The sequence below is a fragment of the Camelina sativa genome, chromosome 17 (assembly GCF_030686135.1).
Source record: "Camelina sativa cultivar CO46 ecotype springtype chromosome 17, ASM3068613v1".
NCBI classification, from domain to species: domain Eukaryota; kingdom Viridiplantae; phylum Streptophyta; class Magnoliopsida; order Brassicales; family Brassicaceae; genus Camelina; species Camelina sativa.
Genome location: NC_141896.1, coordinates 10,685,832 through 10,702,124, shown reverse-complemented (window position 1 = coordinate 10,702,124; position 16,293 = coordinate 10,685,832). Strand labels below are relative to the sequence as shown.

Here is a 16,293-nt window from a genome sequence, read left to right as displayed (position 1 = left end):
AAGATAAGTAGAAAAAAAATATATAAAATGACAAAAAAAGAAGTTACGTGGAAATTTTTGCATTATATATTAATAGAAAGTATGTAAATATCTTATATCAGAAAAAAAGGTATGTAAATATTATGGCGAAAATGAAAACATTTAAGAACAAGGATCGGAAACCCCTATAGATGGATGGTCCTGAACGAAGACCACAGGGAGAATAAGAAGAACCTTAATTGAGGGGTGAACAAAAAAAGAGAGGAATAATGTTAAATAAATTCTAAACTGAGAAATGTTAAAGGGAATCACTTTTTTCTTGTCAATTTTCTCTTTTTGAAATTCGATGGAACTTAGTTTTAGCTTGAGGAATATAAACTCTATGGAACTTAGTTTTAGATTGAGGAATATAAACTCCATATAATTGATTCATCATCAACAATGCACATAAGTATATATAGATGTAATATTATATAAGAAAAAACTAGATTTTAACCTGCGGTATACTACGAAATTATGTTTTAAATAATGTTAAAAAAAATGTGTATTGTATTTGTGGTGTTTGTTTTAGTTATTTTTGACTAATATTTAGATTCTGTAATTTTAATTGGATTGTATTTTTTGTGTTGGATTAATATTTAGATTCTATAATTTTAGTTGAAGTATGTTTCATTATTATTTAGATTATATAATTTTAGTTGGATTTTTTAGAACAAATAATATGTGATGTAAATACATAGATAATTCCTATACAAATAGATAAATATTATATAATAAATTATTTTAAAACCTAGGGATTGACCCGTATCACACCACATGACAATTTTTTTGTATAACTTCTTTTTTAATAAATTTATACAATTACATATTGATTTCATAGAATGCTCATCATGTCAAATCCATGAACCTATGAAATACAAAATAATTTGGTGTTAAACTTAAAACTATACATATGTATAACAATGCTACCTAAATTAAAATACCAATGCAATAGAGAGGAAAACAAAGAGAGGAAAATAGTATAACCAACCATACAAACCAAAGATATTGTCAATATAGTAGGAGAAGATCAACCCTTCTTCGTTTCCTCCTTAGTCTTCACTTCTTTAATCTTCTTCTCATTCTTAGTACGTTATTGTTCTTGTACATAATTGCTTTACTTCATTTGCTTGTGGACGAATGATTAGATGTCGCAACAATATCTTCTTCTTTACTCTTAAATGAGGGTGAAGATAAAGTGTTTATGATTTTATGAGTTTTCAATAAAATTAGCAAGTATTAGTAAAACCTAGGAAAAAAACATATACTTAAGAAAGTTGATTTGGTATTATTTGATGATGAATAGAGTTGGAATGCATCCGTATTTATAGAGGGTTTAAAACTGATCAGAGATTTTATTGAGTGAATGGGAGAAATGTTGCTGAGAAAGTATAGAATCGTTTAAAATACTACAATTAAGGAATAAAATATAATTTTTTGAATAAAAATAAGTAAGGTGCCATGGATAAGAGTATTTAAGTGTAGTAATTAGCTGCTGGAGGTTAAAAGTATTCAATCGATTTTATGAATAACCGTTGTAGAAAATATAGATTATGTTGCATATACTCGTCATAGTTGTTTTTATTATCTTAGGAAATTATACCAATAATCGGTTGGGTATGGCAATGCTGAGTAACGAAGAGTTTCTATATTATTCAAATCAACAAATGTGGGTTTCTTTGTTTAATTTGCATATAAATCGTATCAAGAAGATTTCATAGCAAAAACCGAAATATTTTGGAGGGAATATTTTAATTATCGTTTGTTTGTTAATGCAAAATGTTTTATGTTATCATATTTATGGAAATTATTTCTAGCCGTTGTAATTTGCAAGCTTGTGGATGTATATTAAAACAACGGATGTAGCTTTATAAAACAAAATAATAACTACAAAAAAAAAAGATAGTACAATTTTGACGAACTGTGAGCAAGTCTCACGATTGACCAAAACAGGGGAACTCTTATTGTGTACTATATTTTTATTTTATTATTTCTTAACAAGATTTGGTTTACTTAACAAGGAAATCAACTCGGAGACATTGATGATATGTTCACGATTCAGACAACAACCTAGTCTCGAGGTCGCGTGTGTATTCTGCAACGAACGCAGTGTATCTGGTGGGAGGAGGAACGTCATCGTTTAGCTTCTCGTATTCCCATTTCCACTTGGCAATACAAACTCGATCATTTTTAGGAACAACGTCAAGTCTTATCCTATAGCTATTGTATTGCTTCAACACGTCTCCTTCAAGAGCTAAAAAAGAAACTGACTTGTTCTCTTCATCTACCTCTATCTTCTCTTTTATCTGCTCCATCTTACCATCTATGATAATATTCCAAATGTAAAAATCGATGGAATGAATTTTAAGAACGTTACTAGGGAAATAAAGAATCCGAAAAAGTCAATGAGTTTTATATTACATACCTACAATGAAGTTCCAGATCTGAATAGAGGAATTGGAAGTGGTATCGTCACGAAGAACAGAAACAGCCTCTGTCTTGTCCGTGAAATTTCCTTCTTTCTTTTTGAAAGTCTTGAAGAATCTATCGGCCGTCATGTTCACTTGGATCTCCAGTTCAAGAGTCTCAACACCCACCATGACTCGACGGTTCTTTGATTAATCAGATCTGCCAAGCTGGGGTTATGAGTCTATGAGTTATGACTTATCTTTTACCGTATCGAACTAAAATAAAATAACCAAAAGAAAAAAAGAAAGGTGGCTTCTTCGACGACTTCTTATTAGTTACGTGCATTAGTTTTCTTGATAAGACACGTGGTCTTTGATTTTTGACGGAAACAATACATTCATTATACGTTGGGCTTGCCCCATATTTGTAAGCATGCATAACTAGGGGTGTCAATCGGGCTGGCCCGGCCCGGCCTGACCTGAAACTCGTAAAGCTCGCATATATTTAAGTTCGGTTTGGCCCGGTCCAAAATATTTCCAAACCTATATTTCAAAGTCAGAGCTTGGTCCTAACAGAGCTACAGGGCTTTTTGAGCTTTTTCGGGCTTATCTTACCGATCAAAAATTCAAGCTTATAAGTCTTAAAAACAGTGTTACTATAAATCAAATCAATCAAAAATTTAATAACTTATCTATATTCACTACAACCAACTTAATTTAATAGAAAAGGTTTAAAACTAAATAAAATTTCGATACTTTAACCAAATAAATCAATATATAATTCATATAAAATATTATTAATAAAAATTTTAAAGTATTAAGTATGGTTATTAAGTATATATGAAAACTATGATTAGAATTTAAAACTTTATTTACAATAAATTGTTAATCAGATATTGCAATCAAACAAAAATGTACAAATATATTTGTTAAAAGGCTTTTCGGGCTAAGGCAGAAAAACCCTATAGCCCAAACGGACTGAGTCCGAAACGCCTGATTTTTTCTAGACATATATATTTAAGCCCGAGCCCGGTGTTTTTCATGACCGGGTCGGGCCAGCCCGTGGACTTTGGTCCTAATTGACATGCCTATGCATAACGCGAGATAGTTCGGATCAAACTGAAATCTGACCCGGGAAAACCGGACCAGGTAACTATAACTAGAATATTGTTGATGATAATGAGAATATGCCTTGGGAGTAAGAGCATGGTCATTGCACAACCTCAAATGAGTATCTCTATATTTTAATAATATTAAAAATAATATTAATTTTTTCACACTCTTGTTTAAAATTTTTGTCCTCTCGTTAATCTTCTTTGGGTGTCTAATTTTTTTTATTAGAAATGTGTTAAAAAAGCAAATATATTACATTAAAAACAAAAGCCTGTTGAATCTCTTTGATTCTATTGGCATCCACAACAACTGGAACAGAGCTCAAAGGTCTTTCACCATCATCATCTCTTGTTCTAAGAATGGTGCATATCTGCTTTCATTAGGTTAGTGAATACTTTCATCGACCTTCATCGACCTCTCCATCATCAGCATCTTGTTTCTCTGTTCGATTATCAAGTTTATGCAGGTTAGTGAATACTTTAATAGACTGGCATAAACAAACTAGGAATTGTTAGTCGTCATCATTACCTACTGGCGCCACAATGAATTGATTCTCTTGACCAAGATTTGATAGGTCTCTGAAGTGTATATCTGGCTATGATAGGTCTCTGAAGTGTATATCTGGCTATGATAGGTCAAGGTATATTTGGCTATGATAGGTCTCTGAAGTGTAGACTGTGAAGCTTCATCTTGAGATCAGACTCTTTCTCCATAAACACTTTCTTCAAATTAGCAAGGATCAAGCAGAGATGAATATCAGATTAATCATCACAGATGGAACTAAATTGAAACATCAAGACTGCAAAAATGAGATGATGAGTATCAGAAGGTTCACGAGATGAAAAGCTAACAGATTCTCGTGATATCATAAGGTTCAAGGGTTGAAAATCTTAAGTCTTAACGTTAACCTGCCAATGAGAAGCAAACCACACATGAGAAAAACAAAACAAGAACAGAACCAAACAATACTAACAAGAGCAGAACCAAACAACACTAACAAGAGCAGAACCAAACAACACAAACAAAACCAAACAACAGTTAATAAGAACAGAACCTAACAACACAAACAAGAGCAGAACCAAAAAAACACTAACAAGAGCAGAACCAAACAACACAAACAAAACCAAACAACAGTTAATAAGATAAGAACCTAACAACACAAACAAGAGCAGAACAAAAGAAAGTGACACAGAGTCTGATTCATTAGGTCAAACAACACTAACAAGAGCAGAACCAAACAACACAAACTTCAGGTTGGAACACGAACACAAACAAACAAACTCTTAAATACATAAAGAAACGTGAACCATAGGTTGGAACACGAACACAAACAAACAAACTCTTAAATCCAGTGGATTTGATTGATTTATAACAAGACACAACACAATAACAAACATGAAACAGTGGATTTGAGCAATTAAAATTGATTTATAAAAAGACATAAACAGAAGATTCGTGAGTGAGTCATTCGCATCTCTCTCACTCTGATTCTCTCTGCTTCAACTCGCTTCCTTCTCTCCCTCTCTCTCTCTCTTTATGTACATTTCCTACTTCCAACATTTCTTCTCGAGTTTTTACGACCATTCCTCCAGGTTCGATCTCCCTCTGCTGGAACTCTGTTTATAGTTTTGTATGTTTTCTATGTTATCATTTCCTGTAATAGCTATGCGTGTTTCAGTGTTTGCTTCTAGTTAGCGTTTATGTTGAATTTGTTCAAAACGTTATATGCTTCGTTGGTTATAACATGTATTCATTAGTCTCAATCAAGACGCAGGTACAATTCTGGTCGTGGAGTATTGAGCAATACAAATTTTTAGGTGTTGACTTGTAGACAATTTCTGTCTGGCGAAACATGGATAACCAATTATTAACGGTAAGTTTATAAATGTTTTTTTTGCTTTGTAATCAGAACAGAACAAGCAAGGCGAGCAAGTAGTTTATAATAATTTAATTGTTAAGCAACTTTGCTAATGAACATTGATGGAGATGCTCTAATGGTCCCCTAGGCAAGAGAAGGAATTAAGGCCTTCTAGTTGATAACAACTATATGATTCTTGTAGTACGTCTATAGTTGTGGGAATCGATTCACCATCTTCAACGACTTCACATCATTCTGATCACAAGAACACTAACGCGGAGGTTAAAAACGTTTGTGCCCCAAGAATCGAAATGGCTCTTAGTCGATGTCAAAATATTATAGAACAGATAGTTCATTGAGTTTGCAAAAAAAAAAAACGATTTAACATAATATTAACACTAACATAATGTAAAGTATCCTAAACACATAAGGTAAATACTAAATATGATACAATATATCGAAATCTACGGGTTTCACGTTTAGTAGTGCACAATACTTGATTCGCAAGATAGCTCCTCAAGTTATCTCTAATATAAACCCAAAGTTTGACGGCTTTTTTCTTTTTCTTAAAACATAACATGTATATATAGGCGAAACTTATAGCAACACACGAAGATTACAGTTTTCAACTACTTACAACTTCAAACGTACGCACGTAACAGAAACTCTGCAATACCTGCAGATTATATCTCTTCATAGAGAGATCACATTATTGAGACATCTTACAATACACCCACAAACATATATAGATAGATAGATAGATAGCGATGGATATCTGACAAGTTCTCTAGAGTTCGGACAAAAGAAGTTCGTCCATGTCTTTGCATGTCTTGACAAACAACGCGAGCAGATTCTCTGGATGAGCCACCTTCTCTTCAATCCTCTCATATTTGAAGTGACAGCTAACCACACTTCCAGGTCCTCTTATATTTGGGATTGCCTGGATAGTGATCAAGAAGCTCTTGAACTCTTTCATCATATCTCCATCTATTACCCTGAGCACTAACAGATTCTTCTCCTCATCCACTGCTTCGATCCTCTCCTTCGCCACCATTGGTTGTCCATCTGCACCCCAAAACGAAAGGTTAACCAATCAAACTATTGTGTTGTTTTGAGAGCTATATATAAATGTTTGTGTTTACCAAGAACATAGTTCCAAACAATGACACTGCCAACTTTGCCAAACTCTCCCTCACGACAAGTACATCCCTTGACTCTATCAGGAGTGGCTTTCGCAAGATCCTGAGGTCTTCCAGCGAGCATTTGGTGGAACTTCTTTGCCGAAGCTTTGATCGAAACATCTGCCTCAACCTTCCCTTCCAGAGAAGACTGACGCGTAGCTTGTGCCATTTTTTATACGGATGTGTTGCTGCTCTGGCTAAGTTTTAATGAGTGAGTCTCTTTGGAAATTCATAGCCACTTTTATAGACGAAACTAAGGATGAGCAATTTGTGACTAGGCAAGAATATTGGAGTATTATTTACTTTATTCCCTCATGAGTTTAATTGTTTCAAAATATGCCAATGTTTTTTGGAAAATGTTGAATTATTATACCTAACTGTTTTTCTTTTCATCGTTTACGTACGTTTGGTTTTTGATGCATGTTATATAATTACTAGTATTAAGTCCGTACTACGTACGGGACAAAACTAATTACCTTAATTTTATATGTATAACTTTTCTTTTTTTGAATTACTGGTTACTAAAATCAAAATAGTTGTCAAAAGTTGATAGTAAAGAGTTAAAAGAACACAAATGAATTGGAAAAAGTAAAACTTAAATATATACCAAAAATATATTCAACATAAATTATCAATAGCTGACAAAGAAAATTGCAGTTATTGAAAGTCAAACGATGTTGAACAATAAATACAAAAATGAATGGATCGGATATGTAAATCTCTGTATATTTACAAATTCTACACCTTAAAATTAATATGCAAAGTTTTTGTTGAAATTTGAAAAATGGAATTACCCTTGTTCATGCTTCATTATTGCGGTCAGCAATCTCTCTCTTCTCTTTATCATCTTCAACCATAATTGATCTCGAAGTTGAAGGAGACTGATCTCATTTTTATTTGAAAATGAAAGTGGACCAAAAAACAACATCGAAAGAAGAATGGTATATAACTATATATCAAACATGATGGAATGCTTGTAGAAAAGATAATAATAGAGCCCAGGGTGAGGTTTTTAAAAATGTAATAAACAAATCACAAAGAAGATGAAAACGTATAAATAGACGCTCGATTGTACAAAGAAACAGTTGCATATAGACATGGAGAAGATCGTGGGGAAAGTGGGAGAGATTTTAGGGTTGTAGGGGGTTTAGGAACTGTATTTATTTTAGGGTTGCATAATGTGCTATTTCTCGCTCAAATTTTTTAAAATTTTGTTTCTGCCACAATTATTTTGCAGTTTTTTGTATATAAAAATTTTTTACCACGATCTCACTTTTGAAAACCAATTATTTTTCATGTTAACTTGATTTACAGTTACTGTATACATAATATCACTTTTTTCTTTCTTTCCACTCAAAATTCACGATCACTTAAAATTTTGTTCCTATATTATTTTTTCTTTATTTTTTACCACGATCACTTAAAATTTTGTTTTATTAACATTTTAAAAAATAATAGTATGTTTTTGCTGACATGTCAAAATTATATTGGTGCAGTGACTTGTGCTTTATAGGATAAAATATATTATTATACTAGTAGTCACTCCGTGCTACGCACGGATTTAGTTTACACTGTTTTTAGATATTTTTTTTGTAATTTTTTCTTGATCATCAACATAAATATATTTTTTTACCTTAAAAACACCATATCTTATGAAGCCGGTTCAAATAGAATAGCCTCGTGAGCTGACCATTCCGGAACTTACGGACTTACATAGGAAAAGAAAGATCCTTGTGCTCGAGCCGTTTTTGCAAGACGGTCGCTACGGGCATTGATCAATTTAGGTATACATTCAATAGAAAACATAGAAAATTAAGACTGTAAATAATCTAATTCCGAAGCAAACGCTGGCCAGTCTTTTAACTCATCTATGACAGTTCAAATCCCTTAACAATCTGTCACAAAATGAACCACAACATATCCCAGAGAGAAAGCACTTTCCATGGCCCAGCATAAAGGCTCTAGTTCTGCATGAAGAGGTGATAACAAACAGGGCATTGCTCTTAGGCCCCAGATAGGCAGCTCTAAGCCAGACAAAAGAAAGCCAATACCTATAGTTGTGTCGTCTTTTTGTAACTTTGGAGATTTTTAGTTAAGACAACATAAATTAAATAAAAATATTATGTAAGATTTGAGATATGAGGGTTAGTAAAATGTCTATCATTCTATTTATAAGAGAAATTGTAGTTAAGAACATATGGAAAATTTATACTTTCTCCAGTTTTTTACTTGTCGTTTAAGGTTTTCTCACACAAATTAAAAAATAATTATTAAATTGTCTGTTTTACCCTTTATTAATATATTTTATAAATATTTCATTGGTCAAAACTTTAAAACAGCAGAGAGAAAACTGGAATATTCACCAAATATTTTCACTGAAAACCTAAAATTACAACTAAATTAAAACAGAGGGAGCATTTCATTGTTATAGGAGTCACGTAAACTTTGCGGGAGTTATGGATTTGCAATCATTACATATTAATATATTTTCATATATATGTAATATTTCTAAATACTATTATTAATCATTCATTGCATTACTATAAAAATTAGGAAAGTTACAAAAATGAGAGTAAATTAGGAGCTGTTATTGGAGAGGTGATTTCTAAATCAATATGGAATTATAAATTCTTAAAATCAAAACACATGGATTTTGAAATAACATGTTTTATCCTTGAATTTGAATCCTTCTATTTTACACTTTCAAATCCATGCAAATCCATTTAAAACATAATGTGGATTTGGAAATCCAAAAACAAATCATTGAATGAATAACATGAGATTTTAACAAGTATTTGTAAATCATAGAACCAATAACACATAATTTTGATAAGTATTTTAAAATCAATGATTGAATAACACATGATTTTTGTTTGGATTTCCAAATCTATTAAAATAATAGAACCAATAACCCCCTCTAGTACAACATATGGGATTGATGAGACAGAATAGAAAAGTTAATAAAAAATGTGTCAGGTTTATAAAACTGTCCATTTTTTTAAGTATATATTCAAGAGTTGTATATTATTAATATAGATCTATGAACGGACATCTTAGCTAATCAAGTCATGAATTTAAATATATATTCACTTCTCTGTTTAAACAGAAATATATACAGTTATCTCTTTATCAAAAAATTAAATTCAATTCTCATTTAGTTATTTAGATATTATATATTAAAATATACTTTAGTTTAATTTAAATGGATTGAAAATGAAATAAAATAATGTAATATCAAGATCATGTGAATTATTTATATATATTAAAGTGTGGAAATAAAACAGCCAATAATTACTTGACATTATCCTATACAACCCAAATATATATATATATATATATATTATAATCTTATATCCTTAAACTATTTAATCATCAAATTATTTGTTAAGCGAAAATTTTATTATGTAAATTCTTGTTACACTAAAAATTAAAAGAAACAAAATGACACATGTGAAAGAAAAAAGCATCAAATGACAATCTTTTGGAAAGCATTTTACTTTATTATTAGATGATATAATAATAAACCTGACAGTTGTAAAGTTTCTTTCAACTCTTGCTCTAAGAATCTGACGCCCAACATCATTATATATTAAAATTCTTTTAAAATCAAATACTCATGAAATTATTTATTTTCTTTTATAAATATTTCAAAAAGATTGTATAAATCATCAAAAGATGAACAAAAGTAAAAATAATTTACATTTTTGGAAAAGATATTCAAGACTTAGTAAGATAATATTTCTTCTAAAGTTAGGAACTTCCCGAAAATGAATGATCAGAACAACGATACTATTGTTACCGGTGTTTTGTTGTTCGTTGGAGATTGAATCGAGGATATAATAGAAAGTAAATGTTTTAGTTTTCACAATAGTATGAAAGAGGATGTGTTTGTATGGTAATAGGTTGTTTTTAGAAAACTAAACTTTATAGATATTTGAGCCTTTAAGAAGGAGAAAGGATTGAAATCAAATATTAATGATCATAAATCCGTAAGTGTTTCAAAATAATAAGTTTAAAATGAGAAGTAATATAAACAAAAATGAAAATTAAGGAAAATAGTGGGTATGAGGCAATGCATAAAATGATGGTATTATTTCAAATCAAAACATAGCTGATAATATTCATAATTTATTCTGAAATTTCTAATATGAAAACTTATAAATTTTATGTAATTCAAAAATACCATGGCGTTTGAAATATAAGTGTGAATCGAACAAAATAATTATAGAATTAGATCAAAACCATCTCACAATCTTACGTAATTTTCCTGAAAGTAAGCTCAAAATTTTAATTTTATATAAACAATTTTTAAAAAATTGAAACTAATTTACTTAAATAATACCTACCCACCATCTTACTTAAATTTAATTTCGTTTGTGCCCGTGAAAATTATATAAGATTCAAACACAGAAATTAAACCAAGAATTCAAACCTATAAATTTAATTTAATGTTGGTATAGTTCCGAGATGAAACCAACCACAGACTGATATAAGGTGGCTTTAAATTTTTGGAGGCTGCATATATTTCTGACTAAAGAAGGGAGGAAGAAAAAATAGATGATTTTTTTTTTTAGTTTTATGGGCCTGTAATTAATTAGATATAATTTAATTAGGCCCAAACAAAAAAATACAGGTGTCAGAAATATATGAAGCCAAGTGTCATCTCCTTAGCAAAAGTTGAGAAAAACCTTCTCATCTTATTTGGAAAAGATATTCAAGACTTAATAAGATAATATTTCTTCTAAAGTAGGAACTTCCCGAAAATGAATGATCAGAACAACGATACTATTGTTACCGGTGTTTTGTTGTTCGTTGGAGATTGAATCGAGGATATAATAGAAAGTAAATGTTTTAGTTTTCACAATAGTATGAAACAGGATGTGTTTGTATGGTAATAGGTTGTTTTTAGAAAACTAAACTTTATAGAATATTTGAGCCTTTAAGAAGGAGAAAGGATTGAAATCAAATATTAATGATCATAAATCCGTAAGTGTTTCAAAATAATAAGTTTAAAATGAGAAGTAATATAAACAAAAATGAAAATTAAGGAAAATAGTGGGTATGAGGCAATGCATAAAATGATGGTATTATTTCAAATCAAAACATAGCTGATAATATTCATAATTTATTCTGAAATTTCTAATATGAAAACTTATAAATTTTATGTAATTCAAAAATACCATGGCGTTTGAAATATAAGTGTGAATCGAACAAAATAATTATAGAATTAGATCAAAACCATCTCACAATCTTACGTAATTTTCCTGAAAGTAAGCTCAAAATTTTAATTTTATATAAACAATTTTTAAAAAATTGAAACTAATTTACTTAAATAATACCTACCCACCATCTTACTTAAATTTAATTTCGTTTGTGCCCGTGAAAATTATATAAGATTCAAACACAGAAATTAAACCAAGAATTCAAACCTATAAATTTAATTTAATGTTGGTATAGTTCCGAGATAAAACCAACCACAGACTGATATAAGGTGGCTTTAAATTTTTGGAGGCTGTATATATTTCTGACTAAAAAAGGGAGGAAGAAAAAATAGATGATTTTTTTTTTTTTAGTTTTATGGGCCTGTAATTAATTAGATATAATTTAGTTAGACCCAAACAAAAAAATACAGATGTCAGAAATATATGAAGCCAAGTGTCATCTCTTTAGCAAAAGTTGAGAAAAACCTTCTGATATTATATAAGATTTACGCTTAGCACATACATATTACTACTTTAGTGGTTTTTCAAATATTATTGTAAAAAATTGTATTAAAATACAACCAGGAAAAACTGTTTGCATGTACAATTTCAAATTTATATGTTACATAACAAGATTAAAATATATTTTAAAAAATATTTTAATATAGAAGGAGTACTGCAACTAGTAAATCTATGATTTTTTAATAAAATTTAAGTTGCAGGAGTCATTCTAAAACGACAGGGTTGGTTGCGGAATGTTGGAATATATATGGTCCCTTACGGATAGTAAGGAATCAGACCAAGTAGCTGATAAAAGCTATAGAATTCATGTAGTACTCAGTTGTGGGAATCGATTCAATAATGTGTCTCCACCAAAAATGGCGTATTTCATGATTGCTATATTATTGACCATTTCTATCTACCAAAGACAAAACTAGACCCATTTATAAGACCGATATCATGATTATGACAAGGTATGCTACAATGTTTTTAAAACCGGACCGGTAACTGAACCGGGAAAGCTTATGGGTCATGAGTCAACATGGTTCGACCGGGTTCAATTGATTTGATGATACTTTTATAAATAATAAGTATGAATAGGTTTTCTATTTTTTTCAATGATTATAACTATGATATAATTGGATATACCAAATAAAATACTTCAATAATCATAATGTTTTTAAAAAACCTTAAAAAGTAATAAACTCAAAGTGTAACCAGTACTAAAAAAATATTTTAGAAATTCAAACAATAAGAGAATAAGAGTGTAGAACATTTAATCTTCATTCTCTAAGAAACCCTACTATTGCTAATTTGCTAAGAAGAAAACTAGAAAAGGTAATTAATTAAATTAATTGCACTTATTTTTTCAAAAAAAAAGTAGAACCCGGTTTTATCCGGTTTAATGGTTCACCAGTTTTTGGTTTTTTAGCGGGTTGATATAGTTTTTTACCGGTTCAATTTCTTTTGAGTTTTGATATTAACCCAACCCGAACATGTTGCCGGTTCGCGGGTTAACGTGGTTCGACCGCCGGTCCGATCCGGTTTTGAAAACATTGGTATGCTATCTTGAGGCCGTGTGCATGTAGAATCCGCAGATTAATAACTTCTCCTATATATAGTCCCATTCCCATATCACAGCGCTACTATTTATCAATTTTGGAAACTTGTGGTGTGGTGGTGTATTTATAACTCTAAGAAAAACACTGTATGAGTAATTCCACTAATTAATAATTAATAATATACAACAATAAAATGATTGAAAAAAACAAAATAAAAATATTCTAGGAAATTTTTGCATGTAAAATATACTAATATAGAGTGTGTAAATATTATGACGATCATTTTAAAACAAGGAAATTCAATAGCCTATATGGTCCTGAACGAATACCACAGGAAGAATAAGAAGAACCTGAACTGACGGTGGGAAAAAAAAAAAAAACGAGAAGAATAATGCACATACAATCTAAATTGAGAAATGTGTCTTATCCAAACAGAGTTAAAAGGGAAACACTTTTTTTTTTTTCTCCAATTTTTCCTTTTAGGAAATTCAATGGACTTCATGGAACTTAGATTTAGCTTGAGAAACATAAACTCTATATAAATTTATTCATCAACAATGCACATAAATATATGTATTATTAAATTAGGACAGAATAAAAATAAACAAAGTTAGCCCATAAATAAATATATCCTACTATATTAATTGGGAAGTACAAATATGAAACTAACCTTAAATGTGTAAAAAATTACATTCAATTGCCATTAGAAAAACTTAATTAAAATTAATTAATTTAATATAATTAATTAAAAAACGAAAATAGTGGACACATTAAATAAAATAAATTGTAGAAAAGTAAAAAAAAAATCTATTAGAATCAAAACTAATCTGTATTTTAAAAAAAAATAACAGCTAAGATTTTAAAAATCTAATCAAATAAAATCTACAACTACAAATTTTATCCTACTATATTAATTGGGAAATACAATTATGAAACTAACCTTAAAATACGTAAAAATTACATTCAATTGCCAATAAAAAAACTTAATTAAAATTAATTAATTAATTAAATAAATATAATTAATTAAAAAATGAAAATCAAGGACACATCAAATAAAATAAATTGTAAAAAGGTAAAAAAAAATCTATTAGAATCAAAACTAATTCATACTTAAAAAAAATTAACAGGTAAGATTTTAAAAACTAAATCGAATAAAATATACAGCTACAAATTTTATCAAAAATAATCCACAACAGACTAAAATTATTACAGACAAGAAAAAGAAGCCACAGACAAAAACAATGAATGTTGCTTTTTTTTACATATTAGTAAAGATTGTGTTTAGTTGACAAAGGTTTAAACAATTTTATTTATTACATGCAAATGTTTTATTGACAGGTTTTCAATAAACATTTTTAAAATACAAAAATTAGAATATAAGTAAATCAATTTTTTTAATCACAAACTATTATAAATAACATAATAATTAAATAAATTATCACAAATTTTTATTAAAAAAAGTTCAACTCGCGGTTTTCCGCGGGTTAGTACCTAGTAGTAATGTATTTGAAAAGTTCTACTATTTTCTTGTCTTTATGAAAAATGTATAAACAACTTTGTATGAAACTAAAACACCCCAATCTAGACTCCCAATTCTCGCACATGATATATTTGCAAATAGAAGAAAATTCAAATTTTTAGAAAATTACTATAATTTTTTCATGAATAAATAGAATCCACCATAATTGTTTTACAAATAAAACCATTAGAAAAAACGTTATTATCAATACTATTTTAAAAAATTAAGGAATTGGGTTAACAATATAATTTTTCATTATATTCAATTCTTGGATGATCCACAATTATGATCATCGATGAATTCACCTGAAAAAAAAAATTATATAGATTAGCTTACATATATGAGTTTATTTCAAATTACTAATCTATAAACAAAATATAGAGAACAATACAACATACATGTTTTAAAAGGTGGAAAAATTGCTTGATCTTGATTTCCAAACAACAACTACCATATATTTTCTTGTCTTTTACAATTTTGTGAACATTTGAGTATGAGTACAACATTTTATATTAGTTAATGCAATATATTTGGACAATACTTGGGTTCACCTCCATATAAAATAAGGAAACAAAATCTATATACATGATTGTAAAATTAAGAACCCAAACCGTGTTTTAATAAACCAAGCCGACATATTATTTCGTTTAATTGTAAAATTTAAACTTTAACCATATCATTTGTAAACCCAAACTGATATATAATTTTGTTCAAATTGTAAAATCTAAACCATAACCACCTCATTTGTGAACCAAGCCGACATATAATTTTATTATAATTGTAAAATCTAAACTCTAACCACTATAAACCCAAACCGACATATAATTATGTTCTAATTGTAAAATAAAAATCTAAACCTTTAATCACCTTATTTGGAAACCCAAACCAATACATAATGTCGTTCTAATTGTAAAATTTAAACCATAATTTTCATTATGAATCCAAACCAATATATAACCTCGTTTAACTGTAAATTTGAAACCAAACTAATATTTAACTTTCTTTAGTTAAAAGTGAATAAAAGGAACAAGGGATGAACCTAAGTATTTTTCAAGACATTTTATTATCATATCGATGGAAACCATTTATCGCCGTTGTAATATGTAAGCTTGTGGATGTTATAGGACAAGATAATAACTACAACAAAAGAAAGATACTCCCTCCATTCTAATTTAGTTGTCGTTCTAAGATTTAATTTTTGTTTCATATTAGTTGTAGTTTTAGATTTTCAATGCATATGTTTGATGAATATTTCAATCTTATCCCTGCTGTTTTAAAGTTTCAACCAATGAAAAAATTATAAAATATATTAATGAAGGGCAAAACATAAAATTTAATAGTTTCCTTAATCTGTGTGCAAAAACCTTAAACTACAGTTAAACTAGAACGGAGGGAGTAGTACATTTTGAAGAACTGTGAGCAAGTCCCAAGAT

At 29.4% G+C, this 16,293-nt stretch overlaps 2 protein-coding genes and 1 long non-coding RNA gene across 3 annotated transcripts; all 3 read right to left on the bottom strand.

The window, feature by feature from the left end:
- Positions 1–1,844: 1,844 nt before the first annotated feature.
- On the bottom strand, positions 1,845–2,824 carry LOC104756672 (MLP-like protein 34). Its single transcript, XM_010479296.2, has 2 exons — positions 2,444–2,824; positions 1,845–2,341 (listed from the first exon to the last, which is right to left on the bottom strand). The coding sequence occupies exons 1-2, from the start codon at positions 2,616–2,618 to the stop codon at positions 2,070–2,072; spliced, it is 447 nt and encodes a 148-aa protein (XP_010477598.1). The 5' UTR covers positions 2,619–2,824; the 3' UTR covers positions 1,845–2,069.
- Positions 2,825–3,736: 912 nt separating this feature from the next.
- LOC147923473 (uncharacterized) lies at positions 3,737–5,232 on the bottom strand. The gene is made up of 2 exons (XR_015586786.1): positions 4,068–5,232; positions 3,737–3,980 (listed from the first exon to the last, which is right to left on the bottom strand). It is a non-coding gene; the product is annotated as an uncharacterized LOC147923473 (long non-coding RNA).
- Positions 5,233–5,757: 525 nt separating this feature from the next.
- LOC104756671 (MLP-like protein 31) lies at positions 5,758–6,976 on the bottom strand. The gene is made up of 2 exons (XM_010479295.3): positions 6,540–6,976; positions 5,758–6,462 (listed from the first exon to the last, which is right to left on the bottom strand). Exons 1-2 carry the CDS (start codon positions 6,745–6,747, stop codon positions 6,185–6,187), a joined length of 486 nt encoding a protein of 161 aa, XP_010477597.1. The 5' UTR covers positions 6,748–6,976; the 3' UTR covers positions 5,758–6,184.
- Positions 6,977–16,293: the final 9,317 nt, after the last annotated feature.